The sequence below is a fragment of the Emys orbicularis genome, chromosome 13 (assembly GCF_028017835.1).
Source record: "Emys orbicularis isolate rEmyOrb1 chromosome 13, rEmyOrb1.hap1, whole genome shotgun sequence".
NCBI lineage: Eukaryota > Metazoa > Chordata > Testudines > Emydidae > Emys > Emys orbicularis.
The window spans coordinates 59,761-82,331 of NC_088695.1; the positions used below are offsets into that span (position 1 = coordinate 59,761).

The 22,571-nt window shown below is 61.6% G+C and overlaps 1 protein-coding gene across 2 annotated transcripts in view; it reads left to right on the forward strand.

The window, feature by feature from the left end:
• The first annotated feature begins 344 nt into the window (after positions 1 to 344).
• The window catches only part of SYNGAP1 (synaptic Ras GTPase activating protein 1), a 40,940-nt gene continuing 18,713 nt past the window's right edge, over positions 345 to 22,571 (forward strand). For both annotated transcript variants that reach the window (XM_065415642.1, XM_065415643.1), the window contains exons 1-4: positions 345 to 464; positions 1,049 to 1,148; positions 20,941 to 21,038; positions 21,462 to 21,583. In XM_065415642.1, coding sequence (XP_065271714.1) covers positions 360 to 464; positions 1,049 to 1,148; positions 20,941 to 21,038; positions 21,462 to 21,583 — 425 coding nt within the window. In that variant the 5' untranslated portion in view covers positions 345 to 359. The remainder of the gene's footprint in view (positions 465 to 1,048; positions 1,149 to 20,940; positions 21,039 to 21,461; positions 21,584 to 22,571) is intronic.

Here is a 22,571-nt window from a genome sequence, read left to right on the forward strand (position 1 = left end):
CCAGCCATGAGTGCGACTGTGACCTGGTCATTCCTCACCTTGGCCCAGTGGGTCAGTTCTGTCCCTGATGCCCCACAGTGGTAGTGGGGAGCATGGTAATGAGAGAGAGATGTGAGGGGGATGGATGGAGGGATGTGCTTGGGGGGGCGGGGTGTGGATGGAAGCGTGCCCATGGGTGAGGAGGGTGGGAGTGGTGTGGGATGGGTGTGCTTGGGATGAGATGGATGGAGGGGTGCATGCGATGAGGGAGGGGCGTGTGTGGGGAGGGAAGGAGGGTTCTGTCTGCCCGGGAAGACACCACTCCCTATTGCATCATCTCTAACCCCCTCTCCCCCTTCCCAGATGTGCGAGGAGCCCCCATGCACCGCATGCCCTATATGCACTCTCCCTATGAACGCCCAGCCTGGAATCCACGATTCTGCATCATCTCTGGAAACCAGCTGCTTATGCTAGACGAGGACGAGGTGAGACACACAGGGATGGGACAGGACATACAGCTGTGGGAGAGCATGGAGCTTGCGGGGACCCCAGAGGGACCCCCCCACCCACCCAGAGCAGAGATCCCCTCCCCCTTGCCCTCCCCTCCTGGAGCACCCCCTCCCCTGTCTCTCAAGCACAGAGCGACACCCCCCCTTCCCCTCACCCAGAGCTCTCACTTCCCTCCTGGTCCCAGACCTGCCCCAGCTGAGAGGTCTCCCTAGAATATGACGCAGTGTCCCCTGCCCCTGAGCTTGGGGCAGGGCTTCTTCTGAGCCTGTCTTGGGGGGAGGCTGCAGTCCTGGTGCTGGGGTGCTATGCAGCCTGCTCCCTCTTGGTCCCCTGGGATAATGCTGTACCATCCCCCGGCTGGGCCCCCCCCCCCCAGGATAAAGCCACACCTGGGACAGCCTCAGGGGTTGAGGATTGTCGCTCTGTGCACTCCTGCCCTGACACAGGCAGCTGGGGGGCAATGGGGGAGGCAGGGACCTGAGGGATGGGGTGTTGGAAGTTAAAGAGGGGGTGCCCCCATGCAACACTAACCCCCGTCTCTCCCCTCCCCCATCTCCAGATCCACCCGTTGCTGATGAGGGAACGGCGAAGCGAACCCTGCCGGACCAAGCTGCTGCGCCGCACGGTCAGCGTCCCTGTGGAGGGGCGGCCCGAGCACGGTACGGCAGGGGGGCAGGGACTGGAGGGTGGGGGCGCTGCACTGTGGGGGGCACGGGGTGGAGAAGTGGGGGTCACAGTGTGGGGTGAGGACTCGGGGGGCACGGGGTAGAGAACTGGTAGTTGCAGCATGGGGTGAGGACTTGGGGGGGCCACTGGGTGGAGAAGTGGGGGTTGCGGCACTGCATGAGGTGAAGAAGTCAGGGGCGTGGCGTGGGGTGAGTGGGGACTGGGACAGGCTACAGTAGGGCATGGCCAGCCAGCACCCTACAGGGATGAACCCACTTGATCCTGCAGGGACACGTGCCCCATGGCACCCAATTCCAAGTAGCTCCCACAGATGTGCATGGTCTGCGGTCACTATTCCTCGCACCCCAGCACCCATTCCCCATGCAAATACAGAAATAAATGCCCAATCCCAACCAATCCCCCAGACACATGTTCCATAAATAGATCCCACATATACTTGCCTCATGATCCAACTAGATCTCACCACCAACCTGCTCTGTGGTGCCTGATTCCCAGTAAATCCCACAGAGACATGCACCCCAGGGTGCCTGCTCCCAATAGATTCTACAGCAAACATCACCTAGATCCCACAGAAATATTCACCTTGCAGTGCCCAATTCCCAAGTGACACCGCCCCCCCCCCCCCCGTGCCTGATCCCCTGAGATCTTACAGGTACACATGCCTCGCAGTCCCCTGTCCCCACAAGATCCAACAGAGACTTCCCTCATGAGCCCCACTAGATCCCACAGCCAACATGCTCTGTGGCATGTGATCCCAAAGACACTCTCCCCTCTGCGCCTGGTGCCCATGAGATTCCAGAGACATGTGCCCTGTGGCACCTAATGACCTCAAGATCACACAGACACATGGCCCTACTTGATCCCACCGTGATGTGCTCTGACACTGTTGAGCCCAACAGATCCCATAAGGGAACATTAATTCTCTGTAGATCCTAACATGAAGCAGGCCCATAGTACCTGAACATCCCATTGTGAAACATGAACCGTAGCACCCGACCCCCAGGGAATCTCAGTGAAACATATCTCCACTGTCCTGTGATTAAACCAATGTTGGGGGGGAGGGAATTCACTAGAAGATCTACCAGCAGATCCTTGATAGATCCAGTAATTCAAACACTCCACAGCAGCTGATCCAAGCAGATCTTGTAGTGAGACACTCCTGGATTCTGGGAGGGGCATGAGGTCAGGTGCACTGGGTCCCTCTTTACACAGTAAGGGCAGGGGCAAGTTGAATATGCAGCATCTCCCAGTCCCCACTGGGTGGAGCTCCTGCTCTCAGAACAAGACAGCTTTGAGATGGGGCAGCTGCGGGGGGTGGATGGGGGGTTAGGTCTGTCCCCTCTGTACTCACTTTAACCCAGTGCCTCCTTCTGGGTGAACCCACCCCTCCTTTGCCCCCAGGGTATGTTCCACTGGGCCTTATTGCTTCCCCCAGAAAGATTGTCCCTGCATTTCCCACGCTGCAGGCTGTGTGTACCCATCCTAAACTCCCTGCCTGTAGGGGAAGATAGGGTGGGGTTTGAGAGGGGGAGCTCTGTATGGGGGAAGGGGGTGCTGGGTGGCATTGGCTGTGGGGAGGATTGGGGGGTCTTTGTATGAGGGTATTGGGGAGGAGGTGGTGACTGGTGTGGGATGGAGTGGGGGGAGTCTCTGTATGGGGGAAGGGGTGCTGGCCAGGTTGTGGGGGATGGGGGACTCATGGCATGGGGGATTTGGGAGGGTGAGATTGGCTGGTGTGGGGTGGGTTGGGATGTCTCTGTATGGGGAGGGAGGAAATGGGAGGTGTCTGTGTGGGGAGGATTATGGAGGGGGATGCTGGCCGGTATGGAGGGATTGGGGTCTCCACTCCCAGTTTCTGCAGCCTGCTACATTCCAGTGTGTGTCCCCCCACAAATGCTGTCTGATGCCGTGCCAAGGAGGCAAGAAGAACCATCCCATAATAAGCAGCTCAACTGAGTTGCAGCCACGCATGGGTGCTTGGCTACAGTTGCTAGGGGAACCCCTCTGGCAGAAATCCTGGCCTGCAGCGCTGTGAGATTCCCTGCCCCCAGGTGGCGCCGGCAGGCACCCAGCTGCAGGGTTCATTCCCAGAACCAGGGATAGAACCCAGGAGTCCTGGCTCTCTGCCCCCCCTGCTCTAATCCACTAGCCCCCACTCCCCTCCTAGAGACGGGGAGAGAACCCAGGAGTCCTGGCTCCCAGTGCCTCCCCCCCTGGTTCTAACCCACTAGACCCCACAGCCCTTCAGAGCAACGTGAGGGGGGAGGGAATGTGGAGGAGTCAGGCTGGTGTCCTGTGTCTGCCCCCCTGACTCCTCAGCTCCCCCCTCCCCTCCTCAGGCTTGGGCCCCCCCAGAGTCCCGCATGCACTAACATACCCCCTCCCCCCTTTCCTCTCAGCATTTAAAAAAAGAAATTTGTCTCCCTGAGAAGTTGGCTTAAAAGGTTTCCATGGAAACCCCAAGGAGAGATGAAGGGAGGTGACGCAGCCTCGCTGCCGTGGGGATGAAACAACCCCAGCACCCATCCTGTGCCCTGCAGCCCGGCGCCCCCCGGTGAGCCTCCCACCCGGCGCTGTGCAGCCCGGCGCCCCCTGCTGAGCCCCTCCTGGTGCCCCACAGCCCGGCACCCCCTGTTGAGCCCCCAGCGCCCCCTGCTGAGCCCCCCGGTGCCCCGCAGCACAGCACCACCTATTGCACTCACTCTCTGCAGCCTGGCACCCCCTGCTGAGCCCCTTCGGTGCCACGCAGCCTGGTGCCCCCTGCTGAGCCCCTCAGCGCCATGCAGCCCGGCGCCCCCTGCTGAGCCCCCCTGCGCCCCACAGCCCGGTACCACCTGCTGAGCCCCTGGGCACCACGCAGCATAGCACCCCCTATTGCACTCTCTGCAGCCTGGTGCTGCCTGCTGAGCTCCTCAGCACCATGCAGCAAAGCGCCCCCTACTGAGCCCCCCCCCAAGCACCCCACAGCCCAGAACCCCCTGCTGAGTCCCTCAGCGCCACGCAGCCTGGCACCTGCTGCACTCTCACTCTCTGCACCCCGGTGCCCCCTGCTGAGCTCTCCCAGTGCCCCACAGCCTGGTACCCCCTGTTGAGCCCCCCGGTACCACACAGCACAGTGCCCCCTATTGCACTCTCACGCTCTGCAGCCCGGCACCCCCTGCTGAGCCCCCCCAGGCACCCCACAGCCTGGCGCCCCCTGCTGAGCCCCCAGGTGCCATGCAGCACAGCACCCCCTATTGCGCACACTCTCTCTCTCTCTCTCTGCATCACAGCACCTCCTAGCGCTGCACTGGGATCAGCACTGACTGCCAGGGGAGAGCTCCCCCAGCTGAGCCCCCTGTGCCATGCAGCACAGCGCCCCCTACTGAGTCCTCTGCCCCCCAGAGTACAGTGCTCCCGCCACACTCCCCGCCCCCCCCTCTCTGCAGCACAGGGCCCCTAGTGCCGCAGTAGGATCAGCACTGACTGCCGGTGGAAAGCGCCCCCCCACCTGGTTCCTTGCAGCATTGATGGGATCTTTCCCATCCAGCTTGTAACCCTGCTGATCATGGGACCCTCCAGAGCTCTAGGGTTGAGGCATCTGTGGCTGGCTTGGCCCAGCTCTTTCCTTTGGGGTCGCTCATCTCTGCCAATCTCCCCTCCATTCTCAAGGCTGTTTTTCCCCCTACTTCACTCCCTCAGTCAGCATGTCCTTGCAGGCCTGTCCTCCCCCCAGCATCCGCAGGCCCTGCTGCAGATGCCTGGGTCTCCTGAACACACCGGGGAGGAGCATCGCTTGGAGCAGCCATGGAGCTGGGGATTGGTGGGTGAGAGTTAGGGTGAAGGCACAGGGGCAGGGATTTGGGTTCAGATGGAGGGGATAGGGTTAGGGGTGAGTCATTGGCTATGGTGAGGGGCGAGGAGTTAGGGTTAAGGTTCAGGTGGGTAGGGGTAGGAGTTATGGGGTAAGAGTTAGGGTTAAGGTTTAAAAGCAGGGGGTTAATTTAAGGGTGAGGGTTATGGACTACGGTAAGGGGTTGGGGTGTATGAGTTATCTATACAGGTCTAGGCATTAGGGTTACAGATATGGGTAACCATGGGGGAAGGGTAAAGTTTAGGGCCCAGTAGAGGTTTGGATCATGCTGTAACATCTCCTGAGTGGTTGCTAGTTAACTCAAGCAGATGAACGTGATGGTGAATCCTGGTGCAGACACTGAACACGTGTAACCTCCACCTCGTAGGGACTGTGACCGGGGGCAAATGTTCCTCTCCTGGAAGATCTTTGTGGAGTGTTCGCACTAAGGCCATGTCTGTGTGGGTGAGGATGGGTGGGTGTTACCTCGGCTAACTTGGAAGCAGACAGTTGTAGCCTAGTTCTGGGAGTGTGTACACTAGCCAGTCCTAAGAGTGTGTTTGCACAACAAAAAAGGTGTGTTCTTAACTCCAATTACCTACACTGGGGTAAAATAGCAGTGAAGACATGGCACCTTGGCTTTTAACATGGGTTCTCAGCGCGAGTTCAACCATGGCTCTCTGGCAGCTTTAACTCGAGCTGCTACACTACCTTCAAACCTGAGCTGCCACATCCACTGTTGTTCTAACCTGGGGTAGCTAATTTAAGAACGCAGCCCCTGTTCCTGGTTATCTCTGCTTGCTAACACAGATTGAAACTGCACTTATCCTGTTTGCACTAGGACTGTCACCTATATGGAGAAAACCCATTGTCGCTAGTTTGATATGTGTTTAAAGGCAGAGGCTTTTCCAAGATGTTGATTGTTAGCCAACACCTGCTCACATCCCCCACTCCTAGCCTGAGCTAGGTAGATGTGGTAGCTAACTTGAGTTAACAGCGCACAATTTTTCCAAGTGAAGATGCACCCAGGGCATGAGGGTGTAGGGCTGACCATGCCTCACTCCAGCCAGCTAAAAAGTACCCGGGCCTTGTCCCCACTAGGATCTTACAGTGAGAAAGCTTGATGTAAAACCACACCTTGTGTGCAGTGAAGACATGGCCTAAATGGAGTCGATTTTACACTGTGTTTAACCAGTGTAAAACCAGTGAAAACCAGTGCTGCTGTGTGTGTGGCTGCTTCTGTGGTTTTAAACCTGGTTTATAGCAGTTTAGTTTGTGGTGCAAAACTAAACCGCTGTAGACAGTTTGAAACCGTTATTAGACCGTCCCCGCACACAGCAGGCTGGGTTTCACTGAAGCAGTTTAAAGTAGCCTGGTAGGGTTTCTGTGGGGCCTGAGGAGTTTGGAGTTGGGTTAAGGGAGGGCAGGGTGACAGGCTGAAGACGAGCTATAGGTTATGATTAAGGTTGAGGGGATGGGATTACGGCTGGGGTGATAAATTGGAGAGTTGGGCTATGGTTTGTGGGTGGGATTGAATGGCTGGGTCAGGATGCAGACAGAAGGTTAGGGCATATGTGGGGTAGGGTCAAGGCAAGTGTGGGGTCCCATTGGACTCACCCAGGGAACAGCTGGGATTTCCCTCCTGCACCTCTCCTGACAGCCCCCTTGTCACACTCACCCCCTCACCCTGCCCCCCAAGGCTCCCTGAACTGCCCCAGTGCTCCCCAGGTCACCCCCACCTCTTGCCCCACTTCGTGCTCACCCTGACTGTTCCCCATTGTCACTGCCTTCCTCTATGTTGTGCCCCCCATTGTCCCTGACCAGCTCCTGCCCTGCCTGCTGCACCCATGTTCCCCCCATAGGCCCTGTCCAGCTCCTGTCATGCTGCCCCCACCCCCAGTGCCACCTCCTGCCTGGTCCCCCTAAGCCACCCCCATCTTCCCTCCCCTGACCCCCTCCTCCAGACCTCGGTGCTGTTCCTTCAGGCCGGTCCCCTAACACTTGGTGTCCCAGGATGACGGGCATAGCAGGTAGGGCGGAACGGGTGAGTCGGGCAGGGGTGTATTTGAACATGGGGTGAGGGGGTTGGTGGCTGTTGTCAATGGGGGGGGGGTGGCTTCTTTGGGTGGCCGATGAGATGTGTGAGAGGCCCCACCTTGCCTCCTTTGAGGGAAGTGAGTGGGGGGAGAGGCAGCTGCAGGGGGGGGGGAGTGCTTTCCATTAGCGAGTGAGTGCAGGGGAAGGGGCTGCAGGTGTTTTCTGGGCGGGGGGGGGGGGATGTGGGATGGATGTTCTCTGAGGAGGCGCTTTGCATGTGGTGATAGCGTTGGGGGAATATGAGCATGGGGGCAGATGCCTTCGGTGGGGGCAATATGAGCAGGGGGGCAGGTCTCTGTGGGGGCTGTGTGTGGGGGGAAGGTCTCTCAGTGGAGGGGATGTGGGGGGGGGCAGAGGCCTGTGGAGGGCAATATGAATGTGGGGGACAAGTCTCGTGGTGGGGGGAAATATGAGCATGGGGGACAGGTGCCTTCTGTGGGAGGGATGTGGGGGAGCAGGAAGGTTATGGGGGTAATGTGGAGGGGGGCAGGTGCCCTCTCTGGGGGTGGGAATATGAGCATGAGAGGACAAGTGCCTTGTGGGGGGGGGCAGGAGGCCTGGGGGGGCACTATGATCGTGGGGGGGCAGGACACTCCGCGGGGGGGACAGGAGGCCTGGGGGGCACTATGATCATGGGGGGGCAGGACTCTCCACGGGGGGGGCTGCACGGGGGGGAACAGGAGGCCTGGGGGGGCACTATGATCGCAGGGGGGCAGGACTCTCTGCAGGGGGGACAGGAGGCCTGTGGGGGCACTATGATCGCGGGGGGGGGCAGGACTCTCCACGGGGGGGACAGGAGGCCTGGGGGGGCACTATGATCGCAGGGGGGCAGGACTCTCCGCAGGGGGGGGCTGTGCGGGGGGGACAGGAGGCCTGGGGGGCACTATGATCGTGGGGGGCAGGACTCTCTGCGGGGGGGGGCTGTGAGGGGGGGACAGGAGGCTGGGGGGGGCACTATGATCGCGGGGGGGGGCAGGACTCTCCACGGGGGGGGCTGTGCGGGGGGACAGGAGGCCTGGGGGGGGCACTATGATCGTGAGGGGCAGGACTCTCGGGGGGGGGACAGGAGGCCTGGGGGGGCACTATGATCGCGGGGGGGGGCAGGACTCTCCACGGGGGGGGCTGTGCGGGGGGACAGGAGGCCTGGGGGGGGCACTATGATCGTGAGGGGCAGGACTCTCGGGGGGGGGACAGGAGGCCTGGGGGGGCACTATGATCGCGGGGGGGGCAGGACTCTCCACAGGGGGGGAACAGGAGGCCGGGGGGGGGCACTATGATCGCAGGGGGGCAGGACTCTCCGCGGGGGGGGGAACAGGAGGCCGGGAGGGGCACTATGATCGCAGGGGGGCAGGACTCTCCGCGGGGGGGGGGCTGGAGGCCTGGGGGCGCACTATGATCGCGGGGGGGGGCTGTGCAGGGAGGACAGGAGGCCTGGGGGGCACTATGATCGCGGGGGGGCAGGACTCTCCGCGGGGGGGGGGGGCTGGAGGCCTGGGGGCGCACTATGATCGCGGGGGGGGGGCTGTGCAGGGAGGACAGGGGGCCTGGGGGGCACTATGATCGCGGGGGGGCAGGACTCTCCGCGGCGGTTTGGAGGGGCAGGAGGCTAGTGGGGTGTGGGGGGAAGCGTGCGGGGGCGGGACTCTCCGCGGGGGGGGCTGCGCGGGGGGGGGACAGGAGGCCTGGGGGGGGCACTATGATCGCGGGGGGCAGGACTCTGCGTGGGGGGCACTATGATCGCGGGGGGGCAGGACTCTCCACGGCGGTTTGGAGGGGCAGGAGGCCAGTGGGGTGTGGGGGGAAGCGTGCGGGGGCGGGACTCTCCGCGGGGGCTGCGCGGGGGGGGACAGGAGGCCTGGGGGGCACTATGATCGTGGGGGGCAGGACTCTCGGGGGGGGACAGGAGGCCTGGGGGGGCACTATGATCACGGGGGGGCAGGACTCTCCACGGGGGTGGCTGTGCGGGGGGGACAGGAGGCCTGGGGGGGCACTATGATCGTGGGGGGCAGAACTCTCGGGGGGGGACAGGAGGCCTGGGGGGGCACTATGATCGCGGGGGGGGCAGGACTCTCCACGGGGGGGGAACAGGAGGCCGGGGGGGCACTATGATCGCAGGGGGGCAGGACTCTCCGCGGGGGGGGGGCTGGAGGCCTGGGGGCGCACTATGATCGCGGGGGGGGGGCTGTGCAGGGAGGACAGGGGGCCTGGGGGGCACTATGATCGCGGGGGGGCAGGACTCTCCGCGGCGGTTTGGAGGGGCAGGAGGCTAGTGGGGTGTGGGGGGAAGCGTGCGGGGGCGGGACTCTCCGCGGGGGGGGGCTGCGCGGGGGGGGGGGGGGGACAGGAGGCCTGGGGGGGCACTATGATCGCGAGGGGGCAGGAGTCTCCGCAGGGGGCTGGGGGGGCAGGAGGCCAGTGGGGGGAAGCGTGCGGGGGCGGGACTCTCCGCGGGGGGGCTGCGCGGGGGGGGCAGGAGGCCTGGGGGGGCACTATGATCGCGGGGGGGCAGGAGGCCTGGGGGGGGGAAGCTTGCGGGGGCGGGACTCTCCGCGGGAGGGGGGGGCTGCGCGCTGTGCCGGCGTGGGGGGAGGCAGGGCCGGCGCGCGGGCGACGTGGGCGGGCGGGGGGAGGTGGCCCCGCGCCGCTCTCCGGCCCCGCAGGGGTTAACCCCGCGCCGGCACGAGGCGCGCGTTGCGCGCGGCGCGCTGGCCCCGGGTTGGCGGCGGGCGAGGAAACGGCAGCGCGTCTCCTAGCAACCGCGCGGCGTGCGGGATGCTGGAGGCGAGCGCCGGCCCCGGAGCCGCCCAGCCGCGCGCGCCGCCGCCGCACCGGAGCCGCCGGGGCCCGGGCATGGGGCGCTAGGAGCGGGGCCCCGCACCGGCCGCGCGGGATCATGGGGCCGGGGTGCCGGGCCCAGGTGAGCGGCGGGCGCGGGGGCGGCGGCGTGTGGGAGGCGGCAGCTGGGGCCGCGCGCGGCGCGTCCCTGCGGGGGGGCGAGACTGTGTGTGTGTGCGCGCGCGTGCGGATGTGTGTGTCAGTGTGTGTGTGCACCAGGTTGTGTGGGTGTGCTTGTGCAAGGGTGCGTGTGTCAGAGTGTCTGTGTGTTGGGGTGTGTGTGAGAGTCAGGCTGCCGTGTGTGTCAGTGTGCCTAGGTGTGCAAGGATGTGTGTGTCAGGGTGTCTGTGTCAGGTTGTGTGTGTGTTGGGGTGTGTGTGAGAGTCAGGCTGCCGTGTGTGTCAGTGTGCCTAGGTGTGCAAGGATGTGTGTGTCAGGGTGTCTGTGTCAGGTTGTGTGTGTGTTGGGGTGTGTGTGAGAGTCAGGCTGCTGTGTGTGTCAGTGTGCCTGTGTGTGCAAGGATGTGTGTGTCAGTGTCAGGCTGCAGCTTGTGTCATTGTATGTGTCAGGTTGTGTGTGCCCCTGCTGGTGGCAGTGTATGGGGAGAGGGCTGCGATTGTATCTGTGTGCAAGTGAGGGGATTGTGTGATTGTGTCAGAGAGAGTGTGGCCAAGCTGCGTGTGTGCGCGGCCATGTCAGCGTGTGCAAGATTGTGTAATTGTGGCTGTGTCAGCGTGTGCGTCTGTCAGTGCATGTGTGTGTGTGTGTGAGACTGCCAGTCAGTGTGTGCTACTTTGTGTCTGTGGGCTTGTCTCTGTGTGTGTGTGTGTAGGGTTCTCTGTGCTTGTGTCTGGGTGTGTTTGGAGGGTTGTGTGTTCAAGTACATGCTGGTGAGTGCATATTGGATTGTGTGTGCATGCAAGCGTGTGACCATTTCAGTGTGTATGTAAAGGTTGTGTGTCTGTGTCTTTCTCCCTGTGGGATGGTAAAATTGTGTCTGTCTCCGTATCTCTGTGTGGGTGTATGTAGGGTTGTGTACCATTGACTGTCAGTGTGATTATGTGTGTCTGCGTGTGTGATTGCGTGTCAGTAGGGTTCTCTCAATGTGTGACTCTTTCCCTGTGTGAGTGCACAAGTGTGTGTCTGTGTATTTTGGCTTGTTTCTCTCCCTCTGGGGATGTGTGTGTGTGTATGGCCCACTCACCCCATTCACATCTCCTTTCCACTTCTGGCTTGGCTGAAGTGGCCGCTCCTACAGCTGCTGCGTATGTGTGCCTGCATATAATTGTATCTTGTGTGTATAGTGTTGTGTCTCTGTTAGAGTGTGTGTGTATGTGTGTGAAAGAGAGTTGTGAGTATACAGTTGTGAGTGTGCTTAGAGTTATGCCTCTGCTTGTGTGTCTGTGTGTAGAATGTATAGGGTTGTGTCTCTGTGTGTGGTTCATACAGGGTTGGGGGATTGCCTTTCTGCATAGGGGTGTGCGCCTGGTTGTGGCTGTGTGTTGCTATATAGGGTTACGGCTGTGGGGCGAGGTTGTGTAGGGTTGTGTGTATGTGTGGTTGTGTATCTGGGTGTAGCTGCTGCAATGTGGGGTGGGGGCTGGAGCAGCCCACATGTCCAGAGGTGGTACAGCGCTGCCAGCCATAGGGTGGGGTGTGCGGGGTTGTGGGTCCAATAGCAGCGCTGGGAGCCTGGGCTCTTCCCCAGGGCAGGTGTGGATGAGGTCGCAGGGATAGCAGCTGGTCTGGGGGGGAGGAGCCTGGACAGGCCATGCCAGGGGAGCCTGCAGGGGGGAGGGCTCCCCTGGAAAGCTGGGGGGAGGGATGCTCCTCCCTCACTGTCAGTGCTTGCCCTAGTGTGCTGCAGGGAGTGGGGTGGGGGCAGGGCTCAGTAGGGGGCACTCCCCATGGCAGGCAGTGCTGAGCCCAGTGTGGTGGGACATGCTCTGTTCCATCCTGGAGATTCCTTAAAATTCCTGTTGCTTTTCTCTTTGGGGGTGAGCTTTTGGTTACTGTTCCAGCTGTGTAGTCCCTGTCCCACACCAGAGTTGTCTGCATTTTGAGGGATCGCTGTATGCCCAGCCCCTGAACCCCACCCCAGAGGCAGCTGCATCCCCGTGCTGGGTATGGAGTCGGTAGCGGAATTGAGGAGGGAGGCTGTGGCTGTACTAGCCGCAGGGTTCTGGGCTGCCAGGCTGGTTGGCGGGGATCCAGACTGGGCAGGATGGAGTGTGGCTGCCCAGCCCATGCTCTAGGGTGGGGCTGCTCTGTAGGGATGCCGGCACTTGTTGGGTGGGATTGGAGCTGCCTGCTGGGGGTCATAGGTGCTGGAAGAGAGTTTGGGGAGCATGGCTCGGAGAAGGGGAGCCCCACCAGCATGGCTAGCACTGCCCAATCCTGGCTCAGCTGGGAAATCGTTCCCCAGACCTTCCACTCGCCCTCTGTAGGGTTCAGGGTTAGTGTCCCAAGCTCTGCTGCAGTCTCAGGCAGCTTCACTGTTTGGGGGGGTTGTCAGGCCAGCGCGGGTCTGTAGTATAACCCAGGTGAAGGGCTGAGGATGCAGTCCTCTGGGGTGTACCCTCCCTGCTGCCTCCCACCCCAATTCATCTCTGTGCCCTGCCTCCCGTCATGCCCCCTGCCCCACTGGGTGGCCCAAAGGCTGCTGAATGAGCCTCTGACCAGTGCTTGTGCTGTGCAGGGGCAGCGCTAAGATACCGTTTCCCCAGTTCACACTTGCACTCCTTAACTCTGCCCCTGCCTCATTAGGGTGGTGAAGAGGGACGGGGAGCCCCGTGCAAAGCCAGCTGGAATTGGCCTCCTCTCCATGCAGCTATGCAGTGCTCTGGGGGGTGAGTGCTGGCCGAGGCTGTCTGCGGGGTGGTGGTGATGGGGATGCTGCCATCCCACAGGGGTGCTCCTTAGGGCCAGGATCCCAGGGGTCAGAGGGAAGATGGGGAGGGACGTGCGTGGCCTGGCGTGGGTGAGCAAGTTTTACCTTGTCGCGCTTGTCTCCTTTCTGAGGTTATGGGAAGCCCTATCTCTGCATGGGGGGTGGGGGGAGCACACAGCAGTTTAGGGTGCACTGGATGAGGTGGCAGAGCGAAGGGAAGCTGGGGGTCTGGAGAGAGGGGCAAGGCTCTAGGCTGGAAAATATTCCCCCCACCTCCCCATTCTGCTACTGGCTTCATGTGGATGGATCAGACCTGGGAGTAATGGGGCTGAAGGGTCAGACTTCACTGGTGTTGGGGTGGCTGGACAGCTGGGAATGACAGTGGTGGCGGAGGGCTGGAGTGCTGCGCAGGTAGATGGTGTGAGGGAGGGGCGGCAGAAAGGATGGATGGATACAGAGGTGTGTGTCGGGATGGATGGATAGAAGGGTGAAACCAGACACAGATACAGAGATCGTATTGATGGGTGTGTAGGGTGGTGAGGGATAGAAAGTTGGCTGGATTTGGAGGAATAGGTAGATGTGTGTGAAGGAGAGTGCATGGTGACAGATGGAGGGGTGTGCATGGAGATAGATGGTGTTGGAGGGGTGTATAGGGATGAATGAACGGATAGGTCAGGGGTGGCCAACCTGAGCCTGAGAAGGAGCCAGAATTAACCAATGTACATTGCTAAAGAGACACAGTAATACGTCAGCAGCCCCCCATCAGCTCCTGCACCCTGCTCCCAGCGCCTCCCACCCACCGGCAGCCCTGCCGCAGCACTTCACCATCCCTCCCTGGACCTTCCAATTAGCTGTTTCGTGGCATGCAGGAGGCTCTGGGGGGGAGGAGGGAGGAATGAGGGCACAGCAGGCTCAGGGGAGGGGGCAGGAAGGGGTGGAGTTGAGCCAGGGGTTGAGCAGTGAGCACCCCCTGACACATTGGAAAGTTGGCACCTGTAGCTCCAGCCCCAGAGTCGCTGCCTATACAAGGAGCCGCATATTAACTTCTGAAGAGCCGCATGTGGCTCCGGAGCCACAGGTTGCCCACCCCTGGGATAGGTAGATGTGTGTGAAGGAGAGTGCATGGTGCTGAATGGAGGGCTGTGCATGGAGATAGATGGTGTTGGAGGGGTGTACGGGGATGAATGAATGGATAGGTAGATGTGTGTGAAGACGAGTGCCTGGTGACGGATGGAGGGCTGTGCATGGAGATAGATGGGGTTGCAGGGATGAATGGATAGAACGGTGCACAGGGCTGGCTCCAGGCACCAGCGTAGCAAGCTGGTGCTTGGGGCGGCACATGGAAGGGGGCGGCACGTCCAGCTCTTCGGGAGCAATTCAGCGGTGGGTCCCTCGGTCCCTCTCAGCGGGAAGGACCTGCCGCCGAATTGCCGCTGAAGAATGAAGCGGCGGCAGTAGAGTGGCGGCGGAAGTGCCGCAGATCGCGATCGCGGCTTTTTTTTTTTTTTTTTTTTTTTTTTTGGCTGCTTGGGGCGGCAAAAACCCTGGAGCCGGCCCTGATGGTACATACAGGGATGGATGGATGTTGTGGAAGGATGAGTGCTTAGGTCAGTGGCTTGGCGTGTATGTGTGGGGAACAGGAAGTATGGTGATGGACAGACATTTACTGAGGGATGATGGACAATCAGGACTCTAGCTATGTCTTTGCTAGACAGATGGGTATATATGGTGTGTTTGGAGGAGTGGATGGTGGATCTGTCCGGGGATGGACAGAGCGTGAGCCATCTCTGGGGATGGATGTGGGGGGATTTTGGTCTCTGGGGGCAGGTGGTGAGGGTCCTCGGTGGTAGTGTTGTGGGAGGTGAAGGGTTAACTGGAGCGAGCGTCTCTTTGACATTAATTGTTTCCCTTTGGTTCTCATTCTGCTCACATGCTCCCGCAGCCTCCCAGCTTGCTTGTCCATCAATCGCCTGTCACTCTGTCAGGGCCGCTTCCTGATGGACACGCTCCGGTGCCGGCTGGGCTCCCTCCCAGAATACTGACCTAGTAAGGAGCGCGGGGCTAGGAGAGGCAACCCCCCACCCTGTGACTCTGCAAGGTCACGGAGCACCAGGAAAACATGCTTATGAAAGAATATTGTTGAGTTAGCACTAGATTCTGCTGCCCAAAGACGTACCATCTCCCTCCCACAGCCCTGCTGATGTCCCACAGCCCTGACAAGGGGGTCCTCCCACCCCATAGCCAGTGCCCCTTAATCCTGACCCGCAGCCCCCAGCTTTTCCAGCAAGGATCCCATCTTTCTGCCCATATCCCTCAATCCCGACCCACAGCCCCCTACTGTCCTACCCTGGGCCCCTCTGCTCTGCCCACATCCCTCAATCCCGACCTGCAGTCCCAGGCTGGGTCCCCGCCGCTCTGCCCATGTTTCTCAATCCTGATTCAGCCACCTGCTGTCCCTGCCTGGGTTCCCTCTGCTCTGCCCATATCCCTCAATCCCGACCCAGCCACCTGCTGTCCCAGCCTGGGTTCCCTCTGCTCTGCCCATATCCCTCAATCCCGATCCAGCTACTTGCTGTCCCAGCCTGGGTCCTCGCGGCTCTGCCCATGTCCCTCAATCCCAACCCAGCAACCTGCTGTCCCTGCCTGGGTTCCCTCTGCTCTGCCCATATCCCTCAATCCCGACCCAGCCACCTGTTGTCCCAGCCTGGGTTCCCTCTGCTCTGCCCATATCCCTCAATCCCGATCCAGCTACCTGCTGTCCCTGCCTGGGTTCCCTCTGCTCTGCCCATGTCCTCTACCCCGACCTAACCCCCTGCTGCCCCAGCCTGGGCGCCCTCCACTCTGCCCACATCCCTCAATCCTGACCCGCAGCCCCCTGCTGTCCCATCCTGGGTTCCCTCTGCTCTGCCCATATCCCTCAATCCCGATTCAGCCACCTGCTGTCCCTGCCTGAGTTCCCTCTGCTCTGCCCACATCCCTCAATCCCGAGCCAGCCACCTTCTGTCCCATCCTGGGTTCCCTCTGCTCTGCCCATGTCCCTCAATCCCGACCCGCAGCCACCTTCTGTCCCAGCCTGGGTTCCCTCCGCTCTGCCCATATCCCTCAATCCTGATTCAGCCACCTGCTGTCCCAGCCTGGGTTCCCTCTGCTCTGCCCATATCCCTCAATCCCGATTCAGCCACCTGCTGTCCCTGCCTGGGTTCCCTCTGCTCTGCCCACATCCCTCAATCCCGAGCCAGCCACCTTCTGTCCCAGCCTGGGTTCCCTCCGCTCTGCCCATGTCCCTCAATCCCGACCCAGCCCCCTGCTCTCCCATCCTGGGTTCCCTCTGCTCTGCCCATGTCCCTCAATCCTGACCCAGCCCCCTGCTGTCCCAGCCTGGGCGCCCTCCACTCTGCCCACATCCCTCAATCCCGAGCCAGCCACCTTCTGTCCCAGCCTGGGTTCCCTCTGCTCTGCCCATGTCCCTCAATAGCGATCCAGCCACTTGCTGTCCCAGCCTGGGTCCTCGCTGCTCTGCCCATGTCCCTCAATCCCGACCCGCAGCCACCTGCTCTCCCATCCTGGGTTCCCTGTGCTCTGCCCATATCCCTCAATCCCGAGCCAGCCCCCTGCTGTCCCAGCCTGGGCGCCCTCTGCTCTGCCCACATCCCTCAATCCTGACCCACAGCCCCTGCTGCCCCAGCCTGTGTCCCCTCTGCTCTGCCCACGTCCCTCAATCCCGACCCACAGCCCCTGCTGTCCCATCCTGGGTCCCCTCTGCTCTGCCCACGTCCCTCAATCCCGACCCGCAGCCCCCTGCTGTCCCAATCTGGGTCCCCTCTGCTCTGCCCACATCCCTCAATCCCGACCCGCAGCCCCCTGCTGTCCCAATCTGGGTTCCCTCTGCTCTGCCCATATCCCTCAATCCGACCCGCAGCCAGCTGCTGCCCCAGCCTGGGCGCCCTCCGCTCTGCCCACATCCCTCAATCCTGACCCGCAGCCCCTGCTGTCCCAGCCCTGCCGATGCCCCTCAGTTCGATCCCACATCCTCCCCCCACCTTTCTAGTTTATTTTAAGAGGCGGCTACAAAAGCTCTGCAGCATTTGATGGCTACAAAGGGCTCTTGGGGCTTCAGGTTTGAGGCGAGTCAGGCATGAGGAATGTGTGTGCGTCGGTGACCCCGATGTCAGCAGCCGCCCTGCTCCATGCCTGGATCAATCGCTTGCATGAGTCACTGAGCAGGGAAAGTAGGACGCGGGCAACTCCTGGCACGATTGTCCCCCGACTGGGGGTGGGCGGCCCCTGCACATGGAGCCTGACAGGGAACTAGGATCAGGGCGCTGGGCTGGGGGAGATGCCAGCCACACACAGCAAGGGCCCCAGTCCTGAGGCTGTGGGAGGAGGGACAGCTCTCCCCAGGGGGAGACGCACTGAAACCAACTGGGGACCCTGGTAGCCCCCAGTGTTCCTGTCCCCGAAGTCAGGCAGAGATGGAGTTAATGCACACCTGGGAGTCAGGACTCCTGGGTTCTCTCCCAGGCATTGCTGTGTGATCCTCTCTCTCTCTTTCTTAGGGACTGACCTGCCCCCCATCACCAGAGTACTGGAGCACCTCGCAATCCAGAACGGATTGATCCCAACACCTCCTGTGTGGCAGGGCAGGGCCATTAGGCGTGTGTCACAGATAGGGACTGAGGCTTAGTGACTGGCCCAGGGTCACACAGGCAGTCTGTGGCAGAGCCGGGAACTGAACCCAGGGCTCCACAGTCCTAGACTCGTGTCTGGTGTGGGATATTCTCCCCCATCCCTGGGCACCGGGGTTGCCGTGTGTCCCAGCCCTGGGGAATTCACTGCCTGGCAGGACACAGCGGATGGGTGAGCAACTGCGCAACTTTAATCTGCAAAGTTGGCAAAACCTGTCACTAGTGACAGCCGTGTCTAAGGGACCTGTTGGCCCCGATCCTCGCAGGCCCCTCCTGGACCCTGATTTCCCCCTGGCATCCTGGCCAAATCCCCCATGCCCCACCCTAGACATGGCTGCATCTCAGCATCACGCAAGGGATCCCTGTATAAATAGCCTCCACGCCCCACCCCAGAGGTGTCTGCATCTTAGCATTGGGTGAGGGATCCCTGTATAAATAGCCCCTGCGCCCCACCCCAGAGGCGTCTGCATCTCAGCACTGGGCGAGGGATCCCTGTATAAACAGCACCCAGGCCCCACCCCAGAGGTGCCTGCATCTTAGCACTGGGTAAGGGATCCCTGTATAAATAGTCCCTGCGCCCCACCCCAGAGGTGCCTGCATCTTAGCACTGGGTGAGGGATCCCTGTATAAATAGCCCCTGCGCCCCACCCCAGAGGCGGTTGCATCTCAGCACTGGGCGAGGGATCCCACTATGTTGGCTGTGTAGAGTTGCTGGGGAACAGCTGCATCCCCCTGCGAGTGCTGCTACCACTCCCTGTTAATGAGGCATCATGGATAGGAAATGGCAGGGTGTTTTCCATGGAGACCTGCTGGGGGGAGGAGCAGGCTCTGGCTGGGCTGTGCGTAACCAAGGGCCTTTCACAGCAAAGGCAGAGGGGCTGGGGGAGCCGGAGCGGGGGAGGCTGCATTGAGCTGGCACAGCTGGCGTGTTCCCAGCTCCCAGTTGAACCCTTTCAGCCCAAGGGGAGCCCTTTATTAACAGCATGTGAGGTTACTCCTCTGCCCACACAAATGCGGTCACCTCTGGGGCAGAGCATATCAGCCAGGAAACTGCCACATAGTAACACTGCAGAGGACAGCCGATCCTGCTCCGGGGGAGGCAGACCTAGTTCACCTGCGCGCCGAACTGAGACTGGGAGGAAAGAACCCACTACCCAGCTCCCTGCAGCACAGCCCCCTAGCGCTGCAGTGGGGGCCAGCCCTGACTGCCAGGGGCCAGCACCCTGCTGCCCCCGCCCCGCTCCCTGCAGCACAGCCCCAGCGCCACCCTGGGGCAATGGGGAGCCCTGACTGCCCAGGCAGAGCCCCCTGCTGTCCCCGCCCGCTCCCTGCAGCAAAGGCCCCTAGCGCCACCCTGGGGCAATGGGGCCAGCCCTGGCTGCCTGGGGAGAGCCCCCTGCTGCCCCCGCCCCACTCCCTGCAGCACAGCCCCTAACGCCGCCCTGGGGCAATGGGGCAACCCTGACTGCCCGGGGAGAGCCCCCTGCTGCCCCCGCCCCACACCCTGCAGCACAGGCCCATAGTGCCGCTGTGAGGCCAGCACTAACTGAGAGGGTCGAGTGACCCCTGATGAATTACCTCAACCCCCAACACCTCCACTGAGCCCCCCACCCATGGGATCATACCCCCACTGAGACCTCCCACCCATGGGTGCATACCCCCAACACCCCCACTGAGCCCCCCACCCATGGGATCATACCCCCACTGAGCCCCCACCCATGGGATCATACCCCCAACACCTCCACTGAGCCCCTACCCATGGGATCATACCCCCACTGAGCCCCCCACCCATAGGTGCATACCCCCAACACCTCCACTGAGCCTCCCCACCCTTAGTGTATGCCCCCAACACCTCCACTGAGCCCCCCCGGGAGTATATCCCCCACACACACATGCCCAGCCCCCCCGGATTACACACCAACCCTGAGAGCCTCCAGCCTGGGGATCATATCCTTGCCCTGTCTCCCACCCCTGTCAATACGCCCTGATGCAATTCTGCCTTCTCTCATACCCCCTGCTCTCCTGGCCTCCTCGCCTGTGTATTAATGAGCTGACCTGTCCCACTCTCGTTACTGCAGTGCTGGGGGAAGCGGGGAGCCTCGGCCCTGGGCAACAGCTGCTGGGGCTGAGGACAGGTTGTGTGGAGTCTGGCCCAGGGTTGAAGCCAGCTGGCCTGACCAGAACTAGGCTGAGTCCCCTCAAACTTGTAACACATAGTGGGGAGCAGGCAGGGGTGGTGCTCGCACCCAGCTGGCCAGTGACGGAGGTGTGTGACGAAGTGAAGGTGAAAGGGGGCAGGTTCAGGGTGTTTTATCTGTTCCTCTAGTAGGTTACAGCGGTGGGGCGTCAGGCCTGCGGGATTCTATCCCTCGCTCTGGGAGGGCAGTGTGGGGGCTGGGAGGCATGTTGGGGGTGTCTGTGCACATTGGGGGGGTCACAGTGCGGGTCTCTGTGTGGTGCTGGGAGTGAGTAAAGTTGGGGCACTGGGCTGTCTCTCTCTCCGCATGGTGCTTGTGATCCTGCGCATACCATGAGACTCCTGCACCTCCATCAGCGATGTAGTGGCCACAGATACCGAGCCGAATTGGGGGGCTCCCCCACTTCCCACCAGCGCCTGCTTCTCTGAGTGTGGGGGGTGAGGCCCTAGCCGAACTCCCATCACCACCCCTGGGGACACTCCCCGTTCTCTGGTGACCTCATACAAGAGGGGAAGCCGCATGCAGCTATAGAGCATAGAGAGAACCCAGGCACCTTGATTCCCAGTTTCCCCCCTCTCCTGCCCCCGAATGCAGGAGGCCTGGCTGCCAGACTCCCATATGGCTGGGGTGTCTCTGCTTTGATGCTGGCAGAAGATGTGCTGCCCCCAGCTATCACATGCAGCTTGCTCCCAATATCTGGGTTTCCAAGGCTGCGGGGTGGGCTCATCCTCTCCCCCAGTCAGTCCCCCTCATTGGGGCTGGATTAAAGCCGATGCCCCCTAGAGGGGACAGGCCCCGTGCCCCATGCCCCACCCCCTGAGCCAGTCAGTCCCCTCCCCTGGGGCCAGATGGGAGCCAGCACCCCCTAGAGGGGAAAGGCCCCGTGCCCCATTCCCCACCACCTGAGCCAGCCAGTCCCCTGCCCTGAGGCTGGATCGGAGCCAGCGTCCCCCAGAGGGGAAAGGCCCTGTGCCCCATTCCCTGCCCCCTGAGCCAGTCAGTACTCTGCCCTGAGGCTGGATCAGAGCTGGCATGGCCTGCAGGGCAGAGGCCCCATGTCCTAGTCCTTGAGGTGGGTGTAGTGCTGAGTAGGATGGTGGGATTCCCTTCAGGGTCTTGGTTGTTACCTTTGCAGGGTGGGCAGGGCTGGGGCACCCTGTGGTGGAATTCTGACCCCCCCGCCCCCTCCGCCAGTAACCAGATCTCTCCCCCACACTCTGTATTCAGAACACCACGTGAGCCGCTCGCGGAGGAAGAGCGTCCCTGCAGGGAAGCAATACAGCATCAACATGGACGCGCCCCCGGCACCCCCGTTCCGGCCCTCGGTGAGAGACCTCCCCTGCCCTGACACACATGGAGACGCGCAGTCACCCTCATACTGACACATGGGTCTGCACTCACACGGGCACTTCTATTCACTGATTCACACCCCCCAGACTCACACTCACTGACAAAAGGACTGACGCTCAGAGGCTCTCACAGGTTCGCGTGCGCGCACACACATTCATGCTCACTGCCCCCCAGGTGCGTGGGTTCTCTGAGAGGGTAGTGGAGTTAAGTGGTTAGAGCAGGGGAGCTCTCACTCTCCTCCCAGAGCCGGGGATAGAACCCCTGAGTCCTGGCTCCCACTCCACACACCCCCAACCCACTAGCTCCCACTCCCTTCCCAGAGTTGGCACTAAAACCCAGGAGTCCTGGCTCCCTCAATGCCCCCTCAGCATCTCACTCTGTCTATCCCCTACCCACAGCAGGGCTTCCTGAGCCGGCGTTTGAAGAGCTCCATCAAACGGACAAAGAGCCAGCCCAAACTGGACCGGACCAGCAGTTTCCGCCAGATCCTGCCACGGTTCCGGAGTGCTGACCATGACAGGTGAGAGAGCCCCTCCGGTCCATATCCCACCTCATGGCACTGCTGCAGAGAGCAGCATGGGGCTCCAAGGCACAGACTTTGCCCAGCACTGCCAGGAATCACTGCCCTGGTTGGGGCCCCCAGTTCCAGGCACACACAGGGTCAACTCTCTCGTCCTTCCCCATGGGAATGGTTGCCCCACACCAGAGGCAGTTGCATCTTGAGGGATCCCTGTACTAACAGCCCCTGCAACCCACCTCGACAGCAGGCATGTCAGTAGTGACGGGCAGGGAGCTGTGGGGCTTCATTGATAAAACTTTGTTACGACCTCAGGTGACAGGAGAAAGTTGCATGGGGGGGATTGTCCCCTCCAGTCCGTTCTCTGTGGGGGGCTGTGCCCTGTCGCACCCCCCGCATCTGGAGTTGCTGGTGTCGCTGTCAGAGGTGTACTTTCCATTTGGGGGTTATGCAGGACTGGGAAAGGGGGAGTTGGGGGGAGGGAAAAGAGGAGGGGGCATTGCGGACGGGAGGCAGCCAACGATGGGAAGGAAGCTGGGGGAAGCAGAGGGAGGAGGAGGGCAAGGAGGAAAGAGAGAAGTGGGAGGCAACTGGGCATTGGGGGGCAGCCAGCCAGGGGGAGTAGGGCATGGGGGGTGAGGCAGCCAGTGGTGGGGTGGGAATGGGGAAGCTGGGGGGGAAGAGGCATCCAGTGGAGGGAATGGTGAGGGGAGTGGTTGAGGGAGGTAACCAGTTGGGAGGAATAGTGGGAAACAGCCGTGGGGGGCAGGAGAGGGGAGTAGCCAGTAAGGGAGGTGGGGGTTGGGGGAGGCAGCCGGTGGGGGGGGGCGGGAATGGGGGTGGGGGGAGGCAGCCAGCTGGGGAAGTGGGGCTGGCAGGCGGAAGCGGTGCTGCTGGGTGCCGGGAGCTGTTTATAGCCGGAGATGGTGGGTGGGAGCCAGGAGCAGAAGCCGGATCCGGCTTGGCAGAGATCCCAGCCCTGGCCCGACTC